The following is a 22,912-nucleotide window of genomic DNA, read 5'->3' as shown; positions in this document are numbered from 1 at the left end:
TAAATATTTGTGTACTAATGGTTCTTCAAAAATATACTAATTTAATAATTATTAATTCTCCAAAGTAATAATAAATAAATATAAGATAGTTATACGTATGAATGTGGAATTTTAATATGATAAAATTAATAATTATAATTTTTCAACAATTCTATAGTGGTTATAGATTTATCAAATAAGCGTACGTAATTTTTTTTCATTATAAATAATATAATTATTAGTTTCTTACAGTAGACAATTTTAATAAATTAATTGTAACAAATTTAAAAATCATATTAGTTATAATTTAGAATAAAAATGAATTTTGATCTCTTTTTCAGAAATTCACTCGTGAAATTTCTTCGAAAACATTTTACAATTTTGTATCGATAAAAGTATAAACAATTCTATTTTGTAAATTTATATACATATATATTTGTATATATTATATATCGAAATATTATATACATATATTTTGTTCTTATATATTTTCTTATCTCTCAACATTTCAATTTGTGTTACTTCTATCTTTGTACGTTCATAAATATGTTTATATTTGAGAACGAGATAAACAAAAAAAGATATATAAATTTATGAAGAATTAATCTCTTTTTTATGTGAAAATGATTACAAAGCTTTGGAAAAATAATTATTTTCAAGATAAACATATATAAATTTAATCATATCAAAATTCATTAATTTTTTCACAATATGGACCTATTGTGTCATGTTACTTAATATTCAGATAATAATAATTAAAATCAGCTGATCTCTGCACTTAATTTTTCTAAGCTATAGAAATCTTTATCTCTTGATTACGCAATCGTAGAAATATAAAATAATTAACAATTTCGAATATAATTTCGGATTTAACTTTTCTCCTGTTGTCTCTCAATTATCGTAGATGTTAATTGATTGATGTGCTGCACACGCATATCATTATCTTTACCACTCTCATGAGTTCCGAATTATCTAACATTCACCCAGACTTTCTGACAATTGTTGCCTTGTATTCTCTATCTCTTTCTCTCTTTCCGCTCATTTGGATTTTGACTCGCTCTCATTTTCTTTCTCTTTCTCGCACGAAGCAAAAGCTTGATGTAATCACGAGAAGGCGCTTATGTAACTCGCGGCTCGTGACCGTCGATCGGCGGCTTTTTCCGCGCGTCGCGCTCCGCCGCGGCCATTTTCCGGCGCCTTGTTTTCGAAGCGTTCTTTTACCAAGTGCCTCATGAATGGAACGTGACGACTATCTTTTCCGACGAAGAGAATTTTCCGAGAGACAATGAAAAACATCGTGTAAAATTGGGATATAATTGCTCCGGGAATCTGACCTTAAATTTTAATTCGGGATTTGCGAGCTTCTATTTATTCTACTGATAAGAATTCGATAATCGACAGGAGACACGCCTCGCGAGTTTTAAAAAAACCGTTATTATATTTTTTCGAATAAAGCGAAATCGATATGGCAATCTCTTACGTCATACGTGTTACATAGTGCCATGTGTATGTATGTGGACATAGTCGTTACTGGACAGCAATTGATTCATCAATCTGTGCAAGTTTTTTTTATAAAAAGTATCAATCTCGCTATTTTTAAACGCGATTGTCACAAAGATTATAATGTTACATATCGTTTTCGTGTAAATGAATTGAAATGAGAAAAGTAACATTTTCAATATATGAGAAAATATTAAAAGTGAAGAGTCAAATAAAATAAGTTGTGAAATGCAACAGCAATCTATGTAATTTTCTGCGATTTATACGTTTGTTCAAAGAAATATATCCTAAACAAAAAATATAAAATTTTGCAGTTTTTATTTCTTACATTTTTCTGTTCCTTTCAATAAAAAAGCCGAAAAATATACCAGCAGCACGTAATTAATCGTTCAATGCCATGTTTCTTCGGCATAATAAAACGAACTCGCTTACGTAGACACGATTACTATATCTATAGTTTTCTTCGATCACACAGTTAAAGTTAATCTGGCCTTAACCCAGAAGATAACCCGGATGTATATCGGTTTAAACAACACGTCTCATCTGCATTCATACACGATTTTAAATCTTCTAGCCATGTTGATCCTCACAAGCTGCGAAAGACTTTCAGCCTAAGCAAGCGGATATTTTTTCCTAATTTTTCCTAAAGGCTAATTGTCGTGCAAATAAATTATATCGCTAAATTATTTCATAATAGAGAGAAAATACAACAGAATGAAGTTTCTAGAAATTTGCAACCTGTTGATCTTTTTACATATTTTTGAATAAATTAAAAAAAAATTCTCTCATAAATAAATATTTAATAAATAAATAAATATTTATTAAATTTATAAATATTTATTAAATTTAAAAATAAATATTTGATCTATATAAAAAATATCAAATATCATATATACAGAATTAGAATTGATTATGCTTATTGACTATGCTAACTAAATTATAATCTCCCTTCTAATTTAATCATTGATCAAATTTTGAGAGAAAATTTTTTTTTAAATCCACGTTAAATTTAATTTAGCATTTGCGACGAATATTAATTCGAGGCAAGATATTTTCGGTCGTCATCTTATTAATCCGAATGTGAGGATTTTACGGATCTCTTTATGCGCGCTTTTTCGCGGTCGAGGATCCGATGAGAGTCATTCGTCGCGGATGGTTCGTGCGCACGGATCTACGCGGAGGCTAAGTGACTTTAACCAGTCGCAACAGCCCGGTAATTGCCGCAAATTGACCAGCGGATCCCAAATGCGCGTATGTGGTAGTGCGTGCGTACGGATCGCGCGTAAATCACGTATGCGGGCATTGAGCTTCAACGCAAATTGTCTGCGAACTAGAATCTGCCCGAATTAAGGACTGAACGAGCGAATACATTATCTAAGAAATTCGCAAAAATATAAAAATGAGTGATAAACAGCGCAAAATAGATTTAACAGCTTAAATATACATGATAATTGGTCAAACGAGTCGGATCTTCAAACAGATATCGATGCAAATTACATACATACATAAGCAAATTATGGAGTCGTATGTGTACGATCCTGCCTCTTGTTGTATTCGTATTTCAACTTGTCACATATTTTTATGTATGTGCCATGTACGCTTGTCAATCTTCTTCCCTTCTAAATGGCATGCTAAATTGAAATTAATTATTCTTTCACAATCTTTTTCACGTTCGTTCATAATAATCCTTACTTCGTTTATGTAAAGCTTCTGCGCTTCGCTTTTTCTTGCCGGAGAGAACTCGCATTTATTAAGTAGATTACATTTATTCGTTTGCTCTCTCGATTGATCTTAATTTCACCAAGGGAGCTTTAAAACGTTGTATCGTTTCTTACGCGATAGAATTTCTTTGCGTACAAAAATATAGTCAACAATTTTGAAACGATAATCGAGTTGATGCACTTTCGACTGCGTTTAATTTTTTGACACAAGAATAAAATATTAAAAGATAATTGAATATTTTTATCCATGGATGAAAAAGTAAGATAATATAAAATTGAATTTTTTAAAAAGTAAAATTGCCGAGATATACAGATTTAATATCGAAGATTATGGGATCCATGAATTAAAGTCTAAGATCGAGCACAATCTTTCCATAAGAAAATTATGTTTTTAAGACGAGTTATCGAGACGATGCACTTTCGATTGCGTTTAATTTTTTGACACAAGAATAAAATATTAAAGGATAATTGAATATTTTTATCCTGGATAAAAAAATGAGATAATATAAAATTGAATTTTTAAAAAGTAAAATTGCCAAGATATATAGATTTAATATCGAAGATTATGGAAGTCATGAATTAAAGTCTAAAAACGAGTTCTTTCCGTAAGAAAATTATGTTATTGATCAGAATGCGAACAATTTAATTGCGAGGTCGATTAGCGAGTAGTTTAATATTTAAACAATCTATCTAACGATGTTGGTGGAATATATATTACCTTCTAATAAATTTCGTCATACATGTCAAAATGTCAACCAGCTATAGAGAACAAGATATTGTAAATTCTTTTAATATCAGAGATTCGCGCGTGATATATTTATGACATAAATTTGGAAACCTTGCGCATCGTTTATGAACTTTTATATCCTCTTTTCTACAATATTTTATAAAAGATTTTTCTCTTCTCCATCACAAGCAATAAACAAATTTTATTTCCAAGCAAGAAGATCGCAAGCGTATATCATAATAATACATCAACAAACCGTAAAGTGTAGATTTATAGTCAAATTATAATAAAACGCAGGGAACGATGAATAAAATTAATAAATTTCCGCAAGAAAAGGAGAATAGGAGTCCGAGTGATTTATTGTGTGTTTTACGGCAAGCAAATACGGAGTTTAACAAATAAATTGTTCATCATACAATAGCAATCTCTCCCGGAGAATAATCGAAGAGGCGAGTCTAGACTGGAGAGAGAAAGAGCAGTCGATGATAAGGGAGACTCGAGAGAAGCGCGGCTGGTCCCACCGGTCCCACCGGTTCCACGTGCTCGGTTGCGCAAGCTGTCACTATTTTGGATCCCTCCATCTTATCCCTCCCTTCTCGATATTCAACGGCATATTTAACCCGCCACCTAACTCAACCCGATGCTGGACCGGTCGAAACTCGAGCGGTTTGTTATGAGACGTGCGAGGTCCGAAAGGTGTGGCCAGATTGGCGCGGTTCTCGAGGTCGACGGCGTGCCTGCGATGCTGCCGTCTATCGTATGGTTGCACCACGTCTCGTTTCGTTCGAAAAGAATCGATCTGAACTCAGGCAATCGCGGTCTAGCTTCAATCGAATTTTCATCGATATATATTATATAGCTATATTTTGTTATATATTTGTTATACATTTTGTTATATTGATCCATTTTTGCAATTAATTTTTAATCCCTTTCTTGCGAGTCAAAATTGAATAACAAAATTGCACTCTTCAATTCACTTCAGGTATATCTTACCTTATGATAGAAGCATATAATTTGAAATTTAATTATAAAAATATATATAATATATAAAATTGCAATAAATGATAAGGAACTTTCACTAGGAAAAAGTTTGTCTTAATTAAGATTTATCAAATTGAGTTTTAATTTTTCAAATTTTATAAATTTAATAAATATTTAATAAATATTTATTAAATATTTATGACGTTAAGACAAATTTTATTTTATATATTATTTATATAAATTGAAAATAGAAAATAATTAGAAAATAATAGAGAAAAATTTTTACACTATATTAATTCTTTTTTACAAACGGTACAAGATCCATCTTCATCCCGTCTTGTTATCAATGAGTATAAGAAAGATGAAACTTTATCTCTCGAGCTTTCCTCTTTAATCTCTCTAACTTCTCTTCAAGTTTGTTTTAATTTTCATCGATGGGTGAAGAAATCTTAAGTCTTAAATTAAGTCTTAATCGCTCTAAGTTGGCGATAACTGAACTTGATGACACTGATCATAAATCTTTTCTTATATTAAACGTAACACTAGGAAGTACGATCCATCGTACAAGTTAAGAATGCGGAGGTGGATTTTAATTTATGTCAAGAGAATATATATATAATATCCTCTTAATAAAGAAATAAACATTTAGCGCTAAATGCAAAAGCTAGAAGTGGAATTCCGAAAACTTGTGTCATTTTTAGAACTAAAGTATGTGCTCTAAAAATATAAGTATGTATGTGTATGTTTATAAAAATGTGGAGCAGTTTTCTCGTTCGTACAAACAAAATTATCTCACAAAACACACACACGCACACATACACAGTCATTTGGTTCAGCACGATGACAGGGCAAGGCCTATGATCTTTCGCGACATGTTTACGAGTATTGTTTACGAGTGTCGTCTATCGTCCGATGTCTAACCCTCCGGTGTGTGCACGTAACCGAATAATGCATTTTTAATTCTAGGACCGCGTACATTTGCCAGCGCGAGATTTAGCACTCATCTCGCAGAACGTGTATTTTTCTTTGTTGCACAAAGGTACACGTGAAACACACCGTGCCAAGTGCAATAATAAATCATATTCTTTTGTGTTCTTGATATTATTTTCCTAAGTAAATTCATCGATAAATTCCTAAGTAAATCGATATTACTTTATTAATATTTCCAATGAATCAATAATAATTTTGTATAATATTATTTCATATGAATATTCCTGATAAATAATTAAATTAACATCCACACAAGATTCAAACTTGAAATATAAAAAATATGCGAACATCCTACAAAGACTATTTTAAAAAATTACAAAAATTGCGTATTAGTGGATATATACAATCTTGATTCCTTTAAAAATTTTAAATTAATATATTTAATATTTAATATATTTAATTTTGATTCCTTTAAAAATTTGAAATTAATTTTTTGGTATATAAGATTTTGATGAAATCAATTTTTAGGATTTCTAGGATTTATTACATGTTATTAGAGCTTGAAATTAAATTCTTTTAAAATACACTTGGCATTTACTAAAGAAAGTTATTCGCTTGCACTCCCAGTCGTTCACGAGGGACTCTTCAATTTTCATTGCTCGTTTTACATCTGTCTAATAATTATGCGTCAATCAAAATTTTTCCAATCTAAACTTCGTCGAAGTATCTCTAGGTTTTCTCTCACCGCATATATACTTAAAAATCACGCGAATTTTATATCCTAGAATTGACGCAAAATTGCCACATACACACACCGGGTGCCTCGAAAGAGGATCTCGACAACACTGTTTGCCACACAAATACCGCCGCTGTCAAGCGTTACGTAATGGGTGGGCTTCGATGATAACAGACGCGCACCTTTGCCGTGAATTGATCGATACACAGAGTGTCGCGGATCTCGCGCACACGAATATATTATACGTCGAACACATGGATCTTATTTATTGTCTTGGCGCCTTGCAATACCCATCTTTGTCGATACCTCTCTTCTCTCTCTCTCTCTCTCTCTCTCTCTCTCTCTCTCTCTCTCTCTCTCTCTCTCTTTTTCTCTATTAATCCCACATCACTTTTATCGGCACTACCTCATTTACAATTAGTCTCAGTCACTGAGCCATGGAGCGTTTCTCGCGATGCAAATTACGTATTCTCTCTCGCGGCACTCGCGATTTTTCTCTTCCCGTTTTTATAAATAAACTCGTGGAACAATGGTGTTTTTTTTAATATTATATAATATGTAAAAATATATTTTATGTAATAATATATTATGTAAAAAAAGAGAATTTATGCGACGCGATTATTTAACACTCAGAAAAATCGATCACTTTATTATTCTATTATTTTTAAAATTGAAAGAGAAATAAAAAAATTTGACATCATCTTGGTAAAATAAGCCGATATTATTCTAGAATGTAGAATTTATTGTTATTGACCCACATCACTGTTCCAACTACTAAATATCACGATCTTTATTAGCAACAAAATGTGTTATATTCTCCCACGTGGGATTGTACCACGTAATAAAATCGCCCGTTATTATTAGCTGAATCTAATTTCAGGTCAGAAGAGGGGTAAACAACCGCGATATCGGATTTTCTTTCGCGATACGAGGCCGAACCGAGTATTCGTAGATTTAGGAAGATGCGAAAGATGACGGAAACAAAGAGAGAGACGATTCGAGGCGAGAGATGGACAGGTGAGTATCCTCGTGAATCGCGATTGCGCAACCGTGTCCGCAAACGGAATTCGCGAATACGCTGCCAGCGGATGCTGCGAGCGCGATGGAATCCGGCCAAAAGTGCTGCGCGTCTCGAGGGTCAGACTCTGTTATTAAATCGTCGACGTAACGCGGGATTGCTTTTCGCTCTCGCCGAACAACGATCAGCTTGACACCGATGCTCCCACGCAACAGCCTTGGAGTCTTGATTGTGGGTACTTTTTTCGCGAAATTAGAGATCGTTAAATCTTGAATTGAATATGGATTATTTGAGCTTGAGGATTTAATTTTATCTGGTCCCTGGTGAAATTTTTCACAATTCACACGACTCGATTTTTTTCAGATACCTCGAAGATCGCGGATACTTTTTTCGCGAAATTAGAGATCGTTAAGTCTTGAATTAAATATGGATAATTTGAGCTTGAGGATTTAATTTTATCTGGTCCCTGGTGAAATTTTTGCACAATTCACACAACTCAATTTTTTTCAGATACCTCGAAGATCGCGGATACTTTTTTCGCGAAATTAGAGACCGTTAAGTCTTGAATTGAATAAGGATAATTTGAGCTTGAGGATTTAATTTTATCTGGTCCCTGGTGAAATTTTTCACAATTCACACGACTCAATTTTTTTCAGATATCTCGAAGATCGCGGATACTTTTTTCGCGAAATTAGAGACCGTTAAGTCTTGAATTAAATATGGATTATTTGAGCTTGAGGATTTAATTTTATCTGGTCCCTGGTGAAATTTTTCACAATTCATACGACTCAATTTTTTTCAAATACCTCGAAGATCGTTAAGTCTTGAATTGAATATGGATAATTTGAGCTTGAAGATTTAATTTTATCTGGCCCCTGGTGAAACTTTTGCACAATTCACACGACTCAATTTTTTTCAGATACCTCGAAGATCCCGGTTCGACGTTTGAATTTTTAACCCTCGCACCTTGGAGAACCTATGTTTGAACCTATGTTTCTCTCTCTATCTTTGACATTTAAATCCTTGACGTTCCATCTCACTCATCGATCAATCGAATTAGATATTTAATTCTCTAAATCCAGGAATTCCAAAACTTGCGATTCTTCCGAATATATGAATGATTTACATATATTTTACGAACCCTTGAATTTTTCAACATTTATCTTCTGGATCTGTAGATCCCGGATATCAAGACATTCGACCTCGGCTCTAGGATTCTTCGGATTTCGCGATCGCGATCGAGCAAAAGCAAGGCACGTTCGTGCTCTTATCGCGGGCGCCCACGTCGAGTTTCGGCCTCTACAACGGACTGAAAAGCACTGGTGGCCGAGTTACGTGGTCGCGCGTCGTCGCGATGCGATGCACTTGCCGCGCTCGCCGCGCCAACATTCGCGTCGCAGCTCTTCTCTCTTGCTCTCCCCGTCTCCCTCGGTCCCTCGTCATTCAGGTATTCGATTTGCAAATCGCGATCTCTTCGCAAAGTCACGCCAGACCGTGCAAACTTCATTTTTTAAGCGCTTCGCGTTATCTGCCAGGCCTTCTCGACTTGACTGTTTAATTGCATTACGCGTTATCGGTCCCGGTTGGCTTGCATAGTAAATATACAGTCTACAAAGCATGCTTTTAGACGTTATGTCGTTTCCGAGAATACGCAATATATGACACTTACATTTGCATCTGATCAAATGATGATGAAAATTTACTAGAGACATCAAGTGGTAAAAATTAAATCACACATTAAATCACACATTAATGTACACTTGAGATTAATTGAATAATAAAATCTTATTATTCGAAACTAGATATGTTGTCACTTTTGCTAAGGGAATAAGTTATTAACCGATTGAATTAACACAATGGCATTCATCATCTGATCAGATGACGATGAAAATTTACTAGAGACATCAAGTGGTAAAAATTAAATCTGTACTTGAGATTAACTGAATAATAAAATCTTATTATTCGAAACTAGATATGTTGTCACTTTTGCTAAGGGAATAAGTTATTAACCGATCGAATCAACACAATGACATTCCACGATAGATTTCCGCGTTTGCGCTTTTCGATCGCCCGTCGATTGAGGATCGTAAATATTCAGCCACCCGGTCGATGTCGCGATTTTGCATACATAAACGCCAGTCATAACGAAGCCATCGTTTCCTATTGGTAATGGGTAACTATCCAAAACGTCAACGTCACGCGAACGAACGTTGACGTCTCGAACTTGTCCTCTACTACTCTATGCAAGTTGCGAGCGAAATTGAATATAATCGATACACGATGCTTGAAATACACGCAATTGTGAATGCGCCACTTATCGAGATGAGAAAAAGTGCCTTGATTATATTATTACTCGATCAATTTCTCTGAGAGAACGAAAGCGCTTCTCGCGAATCTATTTTTTTTTACATCCGCGCTCGTATATCTTGTCAATAGCTCGATAACTTTTTCGCGATGGCGAAACAAACAATCTCCTCGTGAACGAATTCAAAAATAATACTAATAGTGCCGTGTCGCTCACGTGACGATTTTTCGCAATCGCGATCATCGACCTCGAGATCCTCAGATGTGTGGAATTTTCTTCTCGATTCTCAAAAGAATCGAAGATTATAATTATTCCGGATCGCCGGGATTATTCATGGATCCCGCGGATTTTAAATTGAGGATGATTCATAAATTAACTCGATTCCATTCGTCTCTTTGACAGTTGAACACGTGAAGGCAGTGTGACAGCGACGAATGTAAGCGCTCGCTGCCAATAGGTATCGATCGAGACCGTTCGACGAATCAATCAAGCTTCTCTCTCTCTTTCTCTCCCCCTCCTTGTTGCCCCTTCTATGTCTTGTCGTTGAAAACGATCCCTTATGCAATCGATCTGGTTAAGCGCTCAAGGTCCCGAGTCTTTAGCTCGATGCACGGTCAATGCAACGATCCGAAAAGAAAAAGGCATGTCACAACAATAAAAATGCACCGCTATTATTCTTTTAATTAGAATTAAATGAGTGACAAATAACGCTCTATCGCTTCTCTCTGCTCCTAGAAATAGAAAACAAATTATATAAAAAATGAAATACATAATCGATACATAAATCTGTACAAGCTGTAATAAATTACCGCTTGCGGAGACAGGCACGCGCGCAATTTGCGCGCAAAAATAATCCGAGAGTGGCCCGTCGCTAAAAGCGTGTTCGAGGAACGTCTCTCGTCAACCGCATCTCCACCATGTCAAATAAAAACGTTCCAGTCGAACGGCTCCCGACTCGCCGGGAAGTAATCGACGTCGTTTCGCGTAACCGGGTCGTGATCGGAACCGTGTTGCAGCCACGACGTGCAGCGACGACGGGCCGCTGACGTTAAGGACGCGAGGAATTATTTTAAGATGCCGAAGCACGTGGTCGCGTCCGCGACGTCAACCCTCCACTGTAACCCGAATGCTCGCGATTTTAGAATGTTTGATATTTCGCCGGGAATTAGCACGATAATGTTCTCTCTCTCTTTCGGCTTGTATTGTGTGTTTATGTTTTTATTCTGAAATTTCTAAATTTCCGAATTATCTTATTTATGCACGCAATCATTTATTACGCGATGTACCCCCATTCGTTTAATATAAATTGGCTCGTTTCAATTTTTATTTTGGAAATATTGTAAATACATGTAAAATCAAATTCTTCACATGTATAAATTAACTTAATACAGAATATGGAATAATTTTAAGTAGAATCGAATATGTAACACAGAATAATAAAATACATGATATGATAAAAATAAAGAATATATTATTTCGCTAAAAAAAGAGAGGGAGAAAAAGAGAAATTAAGTATAATTTAATCTAAATTATATATACTGTAAATATAATATAATCTAAATTATCTCTCTCTCTCTCTCTCTCTCTTTGGGTTTGTGTTGTATGTTGTCTTCATGTTTATATTTTTATTCTGAAATTTCTAAATTTCCGAATTATCTTATTTATGCGCGCAATTATTTATTACGCGATGTATCCTCCATTCGTTCAATAAATTGGCTCGTTTCAATTTTTATTTTGGAAATATTGTAAATACATGTAAAATCAGATTCTTCACACGTATAAATTAACTTAATACAGAATATGGAATAATTTTAAGTAGAATCGAATATGTAACACAGAATTAAAAAAATGCATGATATGATAGAATTTGTAAAAATAAAGAGCATGTTATTTCGTTAAGAAAAGGGAGAGAGAAAGAGAGAAATTAAGTATAATCTAATCTAGATTATATATAGGGTAAATATAATCTAATCTAAATTATATATATAGTATTTGCGAACTATTATCAAATTCAATCATTTTGATATTTTATACAACATTGAGGAGAAAAAAATATATAAAGTTATAAATAATTATCCGATTTTGTAGAAATAAATTTGTATTTTTAAACGAGCCAAATATCCTTTATCTATGTGTGCCATACATGTTATGTATCCCAGTTTAATTCTTTATCATATCATCGATCGTAGGAGATACAGAACACAACATGTTTGAATCTAAACAATCTTATATGTTTTCGCAATTTTATTACTATATCTTTTTTCTTCCTCTTCTTAAAATACAATACACGCACTAGTAACTTGTGTAACGACAAGACCTGACATCCGCGCGGATGCTCCAACATAAACGTCAATATTTTCGGAGCAAGAACAAGCAGCGATCGATCGGAGACAAATTTTCTTCGTCTTCCTCGTGACAGAATATCATCGGTTCTTTTTATATCACAATGTCCCCGAGCTATTGGTATAATAATAGGTGCGCTGATTGTATAATCTCTCGTATAACGCTCGAGCGAGCTATGCGACGCGATGCAATCCGAGCGGGAAGTCGCGGTTTCACGCGTAGCAGCTTTCAAAAGCGATCCCCAGGAGATCCTTGCAAGGGAAACCGGTCGAGAACATGCGCGAGAAGAGCGGAAAGAGATATCGCGTTTCTTCACACATTGTAGAAGAGATCGCAAACGAGTCTGTGCACACTCTGTCTTATTTTCTTTACTTTACGTACCTGGAACTTGAACGTGAATTTACTAGAAATCCTAATTATTATACATTTCAATTCGTAACTCACTCGCGGGATTATCGACCCATGCTTCCAATTACATCTTGATCGGTTAATTAAAATGAACGAAAAATTGAATTATTATTTTTAGTTGTAATTTTCCCTCTCCCTCTTTTTCTTGGCGAGTAACGTTATCGTACGTAACATCCTATCGTTTCTTGGAACTTCGTTTACTTACGATGATCATCATCGACACCCTCTTGGACGAAACCTTCGACTTCTCGGCCGCCGCGACCGCGACTGAGCTTGCGCGACGCACCACTTTCGCCGTCCGTCGTCGCTCTCGCTTTCGTTCGACTGCTGGGAGAGGGTCGACGACGCGGATGAGACGACGCGTCTGGGTCTGGGCGCGAGTATCGACGGCGAGGAACGACGGCCGCGACGTTGCGACGCGCAAGCGTCGCTTCCGCCTCCTCGAGTAGGCGCTCTCGTTTTCGACGTTGCTTTAAGGGGAACGAACCGAGCGGGATGAACGAGATTCGAGACCGCCGAGAACGGACAGATGTTAATTATCGATCTGGGCGAGCGCCGGATTCTGTCTGATTAGTAGTGTAATAGTACATTGTCCAGATATAGAGAGTATCTATTTAAATCTTGTAAAAAAAATTCTCTGATCTTCCATGTTTCTTCGCTCAAAATTGCAAGTAGATTTTTTAGGTACAATTTTTTAAAATAAGTTCTTTTGCTGAGATTGTCTTCTAGTGTTTTTCACTAACTTGAAGTTTCTTAAGTTTCATTTAAAGATGTGCTAAAGAAAATTGAATAGCTTTTGTAAGACGAAATTTTGCATAATATTTTTACTTTTTTATTACTAAAAGTTGTAATAAAAAATATGTATTGCGTATTTTATATTCGATTAAGACATTGAATATAAACAGAAGTAAATATGTATTTATAGTATATTTTAAATATATATATATTTTAAATATATATGCAAATTGATAGGCAATTGATGAAGATTGTTGCTCTCTTTTGCTTCTTTATAATTCTAACGTAAGAACAAAATTATCAAAGAAAGAATTATATATATTATTTTTTAAAAATTCCCTGAATCATATCTTTAATCTTAACATCTCTAATCTTTACTCTAGCAAAAAATATTAAATAACTTTTATAAGATTTCTCGACAAAATATTAATAAATCAGTATTAATTTCATTACGATATTAATATCATTTCATGTCACACTCATTTATGATAAGAATTACTTAATATTTCACTTTTATATATAATTATATATAATTTATATATATAATTATGTCTAAAATATATATGCCACGATACATACTATTGCGATGTACAACCGCCTGCGAGTGTTTCCGCTTCCGATAAGAGAGCCAACGGACTGGAAGCCTGTACCTTTCGTTTCCGATGAAATCGAGAGTAAAGGAAAGAATCAGGAAACTGAAAGAGGACGTATATAGGGGTTGGCGACGCGGAGATGGGATAAAAAAACATTCGGGAGAACGACGGGGGACCGGTCGGGAAATAATGTCGGGATCTGCCAACCATCTTTCAGCCACAGGCTAGAACCACCGCCCCGAAGGAGGGAAAGGGATGTTTTATATGGATCACGATATTCTCCTCACTCTCTCCTCTCTTCGGAGCGGTTTTCCAGGTTCGTCGCGTATCACGAAGTCGCGGGAACCGAAAGAGGGTAACGTTTGCAGTGCGAAGGGGAAGGGGAGAGGAAGAAGGAAAAGCAAAACTCGTTTTATTTGTTCTTCCAATAGCGCGAGTTCTGCTTTCGGCAGCAGGGTGCAACATCGTCGACGAATTCATTCAGGGCAGAGGAGAGGGGTTAACATCTTTTTGATGAAATATTCGCAGATGACAACTTTCTCTCTTTTTCCTCTATCCTGTTTTTTAATCTCAAAAAAAAGAGGAAAGTAGTAGCTTTTTGCAGTTGATAATTGTTTTATTATTATGTACTTCTTTAATCAATTGCTCTCAAATTATTTTATAAAATAAAATTTAACATTGTGTGAAAAGATATATCGCAATATTAATCTCGGAATTTCACGATGAGTCATAATAAGTATTTTTATTAAACTTTTCTGTGACTGCTATAGTTTGCAAGAAAGGATAATATAATGTAAAAAAATTTTTCCGGAAATGAAAACAGAGACAAGAGATAAGAGATGTAATAATACGAGATACACAATTCCCCTCGGTTCTTAAAAGTAGCACTACTCAAATAGCAGCCGCGTTTGGTCGGAGTACTTTCGACACACATGCGAAAAGCACGAAAGGGTGAGGAGAAAGCCAGTTTGTTAAAAGAAAGAAAAAATGCAAAAAAAGCAGAGATCTCCCGGCTGTCTCCTCGCGCGAATTTAACCCTTGAGTGGTGCAGCTATTCGAGATAGAATGCGAAAAATACAATAAACAGAAAAAATTTAGAGTCCATAAAAATAGAAGAAGATTAAAGATTGTAAAACAAATTTTAGAACCGTCAAAGTGAAATGAGTTTCTCAAACGACATGCATATTATTATATCTATTTTGTAAAATTTTGAAAAAGCGAACTCTTTTATAAAATTTAAAACATTGTATAAGAATAAAAGTAATTTTGTATTAAAAAAAAATATTTAAAATTTTATTCGTAATATTTATTGAATATGCGCTATATTTCGATGCAAAAATTTATTGAAACTTAATTACAATTAACAAATTTTATTTCCAAAATAAAATATCAAACATCAATAAAAGTTATTTTTTACATAAATCAATATATAATGATTCTATGTAAATAGAATGATTTAATTAAACGTATTTTCGTCTTCGGCAATAAATTTTACTTTTTTTAAATATAATTACAATTATTCATGTTTTTGAACGTCTCCAATCAAGGATTAAATTTGCGCCCAGAGAAAAATCAAGGGAACACTTACCTTGCGTGACTGCTTCACAATATTTGCTGGAAATAACCGGAAGTAGTCTGTCCGCAGTAGTAGCGGGTAATAATTTATATGTCCGACTAAATTGAATAACGATCGCGAAATCAATATGTTGATATTAGCGTAAAACTCATGTTCACTGTCGCATCGAGCATATTAATTAAAAAAATAATCGATTTATTAAAATTTTTTACGGAATTATTAGTTTATTATAGTTTACACATTTATTTTTTTATTTATTACGGTAATTATAATCATCGTTTTCAAACCATCGTCAACTGTTTAATTACACCCACCTATATATTCACGACATACTATAATTTTCTGTGACATGAATATTACAAATGATGAAAAAATAAATTCTTATTACCGAAAAAATATACGAAGAAGAAAAATGAAATAAATTGTTAATCACGATATTTTCTTTTGAAATATTAAATCAATAATAAATGCATAATAATTCTGATCGATATTTTTTCAAATTTTCAAGCAATATTATTTAATAATCACACGAGGGAAATGTCTTAATAGAACAGATGAAAAACGCGATAATTGTAATGGAAATTAATTTCTCACGTAATAACACCACGGAATTAATCATCGGGCACATTCTATTAAATTCCGCGAACCTTGCGCATCTACTATTGCATATGACACAATTTCATAACATCATCATAAGTTTGGGCAATCGACAAAATGCGGAAATGATTTCGTTGTTACTTTTTAATTTCCTTTTCAGTAAAAAGCAACGGTATTTGATGACGGCAATAAATGTATAATTTTTTCTCTCAAATTATATTAAATTTTTTCAGGCATAAAATATATTTTTAAGAGAATTTTCGAAAAATTTAAATTTTTAATAAAATTTTGAAAATATTAATAATAGAAAATATTATTAAATTAATTAAATTTTCGAGAAATTTAAGCCACTCGATTTTCAAACATACATACTCGGTGGCCCCATCAATATCCATCGGGAATTGAGCCCGGTCGAGACACAACTTAATCAAAAATATTTTCCGTATATCTTTCACGAAAAATATAAATGGCAACATATTTCATGCGAGAAACGATAAAAGCGAGACCGAAGGTACTCCGATATTGCGGAAGAAAAGTAGCACACAAAGGATAGACAGATGATAAATCCTACCTTAGGATGTAGTTGACGCAAACAACGGAGATCGGTTTCTGTTGCTTGGAGCAATGGATGAGGGTGGCTTGAGTGACGACCCAGGCGTAACCGCCCCGTTTCCCGAGGAATCTGTAGGCCACAGTCTCGCACTGGCCCTTGCTGAACACTAAAACAGTAAGCAACGATGATGATGAGAGTGCGGTCGTTCCAGGACTCGGGACAAGCGAGCGCAATCGCGCGGCTTTATAGCAGTGTCGCGCGCGTTTCGGCTGACGAAAGATGCGACATAGGATTGCAAACTCTATTCTCCAATCGATCGGCACAGAATTGTTGAAAGCGACAATTAAAATAACCCAAAAAGTGAGAGGTATTTTAACTGCATTGACAATTAAACAATTTGTTTCGCAGAACGAAATTTTGAATTTTCTTACAAAAAGATATCGCGTAGATCTATAAATCTCTCTCACACACATACTTCTTTCTATAAATTATACTTTAAAAGATAAGTTATACTTGCAAAGATTATTAAACATTATATGAAATAATCCAAATATTGGAATATTATTAAATTAATATTATAAATAATATATAAGAGTTGTAATATGTTATTTTGATAAATATTATTTAAAAAAACCTATTTATTAATTTATTAGGATCTATATAGAATATTATTTAATTATACAAATAATACTTAATATCTTCATACAGCCTATTAAAAAATTACTAAATTCATTAATTGATTATTCCATAATAAACAAAAAAAAATAACAAAAAAAAATAAAAGCGTTTCTAATTTTGCAAGAAGATTAAAGAACACAAAAAAGATATATCAGACATCTTATTGCAGTTTCAAGTCCCGTCGCAAGATCATTTCGCAAATTCCGCCTCAAGGGTAGATCCTTCGAGAAACGCAATATCTCGTTGCTTCTAGGAAAGAGAGAGAGGAGAGAAAGCGGATGAAAATATATCTTCACGTCCCTTCGTTCGCGTAAAACGTAACCCGGGGCGAGATTAGTGCGAAGCTGATTCGGTCGGGAAGCCGAAGTTGGTTAATGTTAAAGAGGGAGGATCCTCGACGTCGCGGATTGCCGGAACATGTAAAGCTCCTAAAATGGCTAAGTCGTCCTTTACGATTCGTACATCCTTCCAAAAACGAGTGTTCGACAAATACTCGGGAGTATAAAATGCCTATAAAACATGCGCGTTTTATACATAAAGAGTTATATACAGGATGTCGCTCTATCAATACCGGATTCATCAATGAAAAAATTCGAAATTTCTATATTTTATTAGAAAACATTTATCTGTATTATTTTTTAATTTCTAATATATATTAATTTAAAATAATTTATATATATTTTAGCGATTAAATATTAGATAAAATTAATTAGATAAAATTATTTATTAAAATAATATTAAATTATTTCTTAAATTTAAATTCTTTTGATAATAATTATAATAATTGCAATATTATTCCACTATTGATATGTAGCACAATTGCTCGATATATTAAAATACTTATTTTTTTTCTCTTTTTCGATTATATCAAAATGTAGAATATATATATAGTCGATAAATATTTTCCAATATTTTTTATGGCCTTGCACTTTGTCACTGTGTTTTATTTTCCATTACATATTTACCTGCGATTTTACGAGTCAATTACCGAAACCGGTGCGATAAAGGCGATCGCGTAATCGCGCGTGCGCACAGGTGGTCCGTAAATAAAACGTGTCTAGTGGGACGCGACAATTGCATAACTGATAACCGATAACGTTAGCTGTGCGTTAGCGTCTGCGGCCCTTGGCGACTATAAAAAGGGTCTTCTTCTCGTTGGGTAGCGCCGCGATAAAAGAGATACGATCGTCCTTGAAACCTTACTCCTCTGCGGTGTCATTCACCCAGGTCGATCCACGGTGTATAGTCCGTTTCTCCCCTCTCCTCCCGTTGCCACACGCACACAGATCCCCTTCCAATATACGTTTTTATTATATACGTTCTCCCCTCTCCTCCCGTTGCCACACGCACACAGATCCCCTTCCAATATACGTTTTATTATATACGTTCGTTTTTGATAGCTATCACGATTAGCTTCCGTGTTATTCGCGTAGCGAGTAATATCTTGGAAAAGATTGTCAGATAAAACGACAATGCGATATAATTTATGTTTAAAGGACATTTGATTTTATATTTCAACCTGTATAATTTATAACATGTATAATAAAATCTTTCTACATACAAAATACAAAAAGACAATTTTCTTGGAATTTTAGAATCTGTTTTCATTGAAATTTAAAATTACAAGAACGATTAATATGTGGTTTTATTTCATAGAAATATATAGCAAAGATAGAAATTTCTATAAAAAGAATTTACTAATCATAGAAATTTAAATACAGTAAGAAAGTTATTAATAATAATTTAATATAAATTCAACAATTTGCAAAAATCAGCAATTTGAAGGAAAGACATGATCTAAGCATCAAAGATACTCAAATAATGGTTCCTAAAGAATTTTCCCAAGTATACATTGGTAAACGTATTCGAGTTTTGCTAAGTAATTAATAAATGTAAAATTAATTGGGGAAATAATACTTACAACATTTGAAACACTTATCCAGCGCCAGATTGTCAAGTGCGTGGTAAAACTCAAAGACAGATCGACCCATCAGCTCTTCGCTGTCCCAGCCCAGATATTCAGCCAGTCTGATTATGGTAAAAAATATTTCTAATGATACAACGCAAAACGTTTGATAATAAAAATTTAATTTACATTTGTTCAAAATATTATATATATATATATATATATATATATATATTTACAGTACAACGCGTCATAAGGAAACTACACTCGAATCATATAATCTTACGATAAAGCATGGCACAACTTATCGAATAACGATAAGATTAATAAAGTATTTTGATCGATCTTGTACTGACATTATGCAAATCTCAATGACTAATCAAACTATAAAACTGACAAGTCAAATTGTCACTATTCGAAATAATTTACAAATGATTAAGTTTATTGAAAATTGATTCTATATGTAAATTGTAGGAACTGGATTTTTTACAGTTTTAGAAACGTCAAAATGTCAATCGGATAGAAATGCATGAAAATATAAATGAAAGCGTAAGTGTTTCCACTTACTTTTCATCAGCATAGGTGAACTTCATGCTGAGACTGTGTTTCGACAGAAAAGTATGGCGTCCCAAAGGTATTTCGATGTTACTGGGATGAGGTATGGGACTTCCTACGAGCACTAGAGATGCGCCGGTGTCTTGTTCGGCGAGTTCATCCTCTTTCTCTTGCTCCTCATTATCAACTTCCATGGAGTTCGAATTCGAGTCGCGGATGTTTGTTAGTCTACCGGTGCAATGGATCACCTGTAATTCATGAAAATCATGTGTATATTACATATTCATCATTTTCTAGAATTGCAAAATCAAAACAAAATTATACAATCAAAACTACTCGTACTGAATTTCACAGAAATGTATTATACAGTAAAAGAATGAAGAATTTACATGGAAATTTTTAATTAATTTTCAAAATTAATAAATGACTCGACCAAATTTTATTATAGAAATCATGTTCATATTATTTGTATTTGTATTAATTATAATAAGTACCATTATAATTAAATTATTTGTTATTTTACTAATTTAAATTTTACTAAATTATAAAATTGTCTCTTTTTTACATTCGTTTTTAAAATATTAGAGTCCGCTCAAAGTATTCTACGTATACACAATTATTTAGGATTATTAATATAAATAAAGGGCTTTACCTTATAGGAGGCGCTCTTTAAATTGACCTTTCTACCCTTATTGGTGAGAGTGCACTTGAGCCGCAGGAAGAAGCTGCAGGCACGTTTCTCACCCTTGTCCGTCGGTTTCAAGGAGAGGCACTCGCGCAATTCGTCATGATCGCAGGGATGACTGTACTCGTACACACTTTGCCCCATCATGTCCATCTGCGCAAAACACAACCCGCAAAAGATACATATAGAAATCTATCGTCAAGTTTTATTCTTTGCAATGCTAGATTATAACTAAAAGTTAAACGAAGATTATCATCTTTAATTACATTTTTTAAACACGCTGCTATACAAATATATCTAATTTGATTTTTTCTTATAAATTTGGCTTTGTTTTAAAAAACTAATTAATATATATTTTCCATGTTTTACATGTTAAAAAAATTTTATTTAATTATTAAAAACAAAAATTAAATAAAAATTATTTACGCCAAACGAAAATTCTGTATAATTTTATCATCTTGCGTAGTTTGTTTCTAATATTAGAATAATGTTTTTGTAGATTTATCTGGCATACTTGCGACACTCCGAGATAATCGCTGACATTCTCCGACAGGTAGACCATATTGCCATCACTGGAGAGTACTAGCATAAAACCGTTGAGAGCTTTCGGAAATAGTTCATCTATCTCTGCGGCCGATTCGGATTTTGTCAACGAAGCTGGAACTTGTGTTAACAAAATCGACAATTTAATCATTTATCAATTGTATTTTTTACTTAATTTTTTAAAGATTGCAAAATTCTAATCTTACAATTAGATCTGTATCTTGAAAATATTCATTTTCGAAAATCTTTGATTTGGAGAGCCAAAGCAGTTACACGTAATCAGTAATATATAAAAAAAGTCTTTATAAAAGTTCTATAAAATCTTATCTCTGAATAATATAAATATCTTCAAGAGAAAGCATATTCTTAAAATATATTTCGTTTTAACATACTTTTTATAGTTAATTAACTATTGATTTTTAAACATTGCTATCATCATCCTTCATATCACTACGGTTTTACCTTAAAATTAAAATGAAAATAACACATTTGAATGTACTTTTAAAGTGCTTATGCTTGTAGATATCTAAAATATTCTTTTGCAACAAATATTTTTTATAACGTTATAATCCTTTTTTATGTCGCTTTCCAACGCTATTCTGATCTTTATACTCACTGGAATCCACAACGGACCGGACTTTAAGGTAAGCAATCGCCAACCTCATTACGCTGGCCTTATCTAAGTGCGCTGCCTGTTCCGGCGCGACCGGAAGCGCGGCCGCGAGTTCGGTAAAGATGTTGGTTTCCTTGCTACGTCTGTGGCGCGCTGCATCGCGGGATCTCTCCTTCCTCTTCTCGTTACTCCTACAACAAGAAGGAAAGTTTTCTTCATATTGTCAAGTGTTTATTATCTGCGAAATAAATTATCCGATATCACTTTCACGGATGCGCAATCGGAAATTTTTAAATATAGTTTATAAATACTGATGGATATCAAACATAAGTCTTGGAAAATAAATCATAAATTATTGAGAGAAAATATTTAAGACAATTATTTTTTATTAATTTCTCGCTAGTTTAAAATAAAAAAGAATTTTAAAATTAAAAAATTTTTTTCTGGAAAATTAAAAAAAAAGGAATTTTTATAATTTAAAAAGATAAGCAAATGTATATCCACAAGTTGCATGTAAAACACTGAGAGAGATGATTAAAAAATACATATATAAATATAAAAATTTATATACACGTATTTATAGAGTATGTGTACACTTCTTTTGCAAAGTTTATTTGTGTTCAATTTTTATTTAATATAGAATATGAATCACGAGTGAACGGAGACCCCTTCTGTTAACTATCTTCTATTAGATTTCTTTTCGCAAAAAGACATCCTGAAGTGCCTCGTGAGCGAGTGCAAAGTGTCACGTCGAGCGTACATTATCACGCACGATAAACGGTCTCGTTTTCCGGAATTCTCGTTTTTCTAGAAGGTCATCATTGCTTACTTGGCACAATATTATACGTTATACGTTCTACGTCGGTTACACGAGAACGTTAATCGTTTACCATAAACGGCTTTGGACGCCGTTCGATTCGCGAATACAAAGTGCAATTATTAAGCGCGAATGGTCGTGTGTATATAATCAGGTACATTTAACAGAGATAACGTTTTTAATTCGATATCAATCAAACTCGAGTTATGCCTAGCCTATTGAAATTTTTTTTAGTAATCTTACTTTTAATAAGGAAAAGAAACTGATTAATAGATAATTTTCAAGTAAATAATAAATCTTGATAAATCAAATCACAGACTTTTCCTCTTTCCCACTTTTCCCCTTCTTAATTTAAGTGGATAACAATAATAGAGAGACAGTTTCTGTGAAACAAAAATGCGAGTATCTGAAAC

The 22,912-nt window shown here is 33.5% G+C and overlaps 1 protein-coding gene across 3 annotated transcripts in view; it reads right to left on the bottom strand.

Annotated features, from left to right (window-relative positions):
• The window catches only part of Sima (HIF-1 transcription factor component sima), a 45,285-nt gene that overhangs the window by 10,687 nt on the left and 11,686 nt on the right, over nucleotides 1-22,912 (bottom strand). For all 3 annotated transcript variants that reach the window (XM_083092579.1, XM_083092578.1, XM_083092580.1), the window contains 6 exons: nucleotides 21,686-21,873; nucleotides 21,041-21,189; nucleotides 20,494-20,679; nucleotides 19,854-20,089; nucleotides 19,302-19,408; nucleotides 16,721-16,868 (listed from right to left, as the gene is read on the bottom strand). In XM_083092579.1, the coding sequence (XP_082948705.1) occupies nucleotides 16,721-16,868; nucleotides 19,302-19,408; nucleotides 19,854-20,089; nucleotides 20,494-20,679; nucleotides 21,041-21,189; nucleotides 21,686-21,873 (1,014 nt within the window). The remainder of the gene's footprint in view (nucleotides 1-16,720; nucleotides 16,869-19,301; nucleotides 19,409-19,853; nucleotides 20,090-20,493; nucleotides 20,680-21,040; nucleotides 21,190-21,685; nucleotides 21,874-22,912) is intronic.

Source organism: Camponotus vicinus, unplaced genomic scaffold, assembly GCF_025532165.1.
Source record: "Camponotus vicinus isolate PSW18456_S1 unplaced genomic scaffold, iyCamVici1.0 SCAF_2, whole genome shotgun sequence".
NCBI classification, from domain to species: domain Eukaryota; kingdom Metazoa; phylum Arthropoda; class Insecta; order Hymenoptera; family Formicidae; genus Camponotus; species Camponotus vicinus.
The sequence above is the reverse complement of the archived record's forward strand: the minus strand, read 5'-3'. Positions and strand labels throughout refer to the sequence as shown.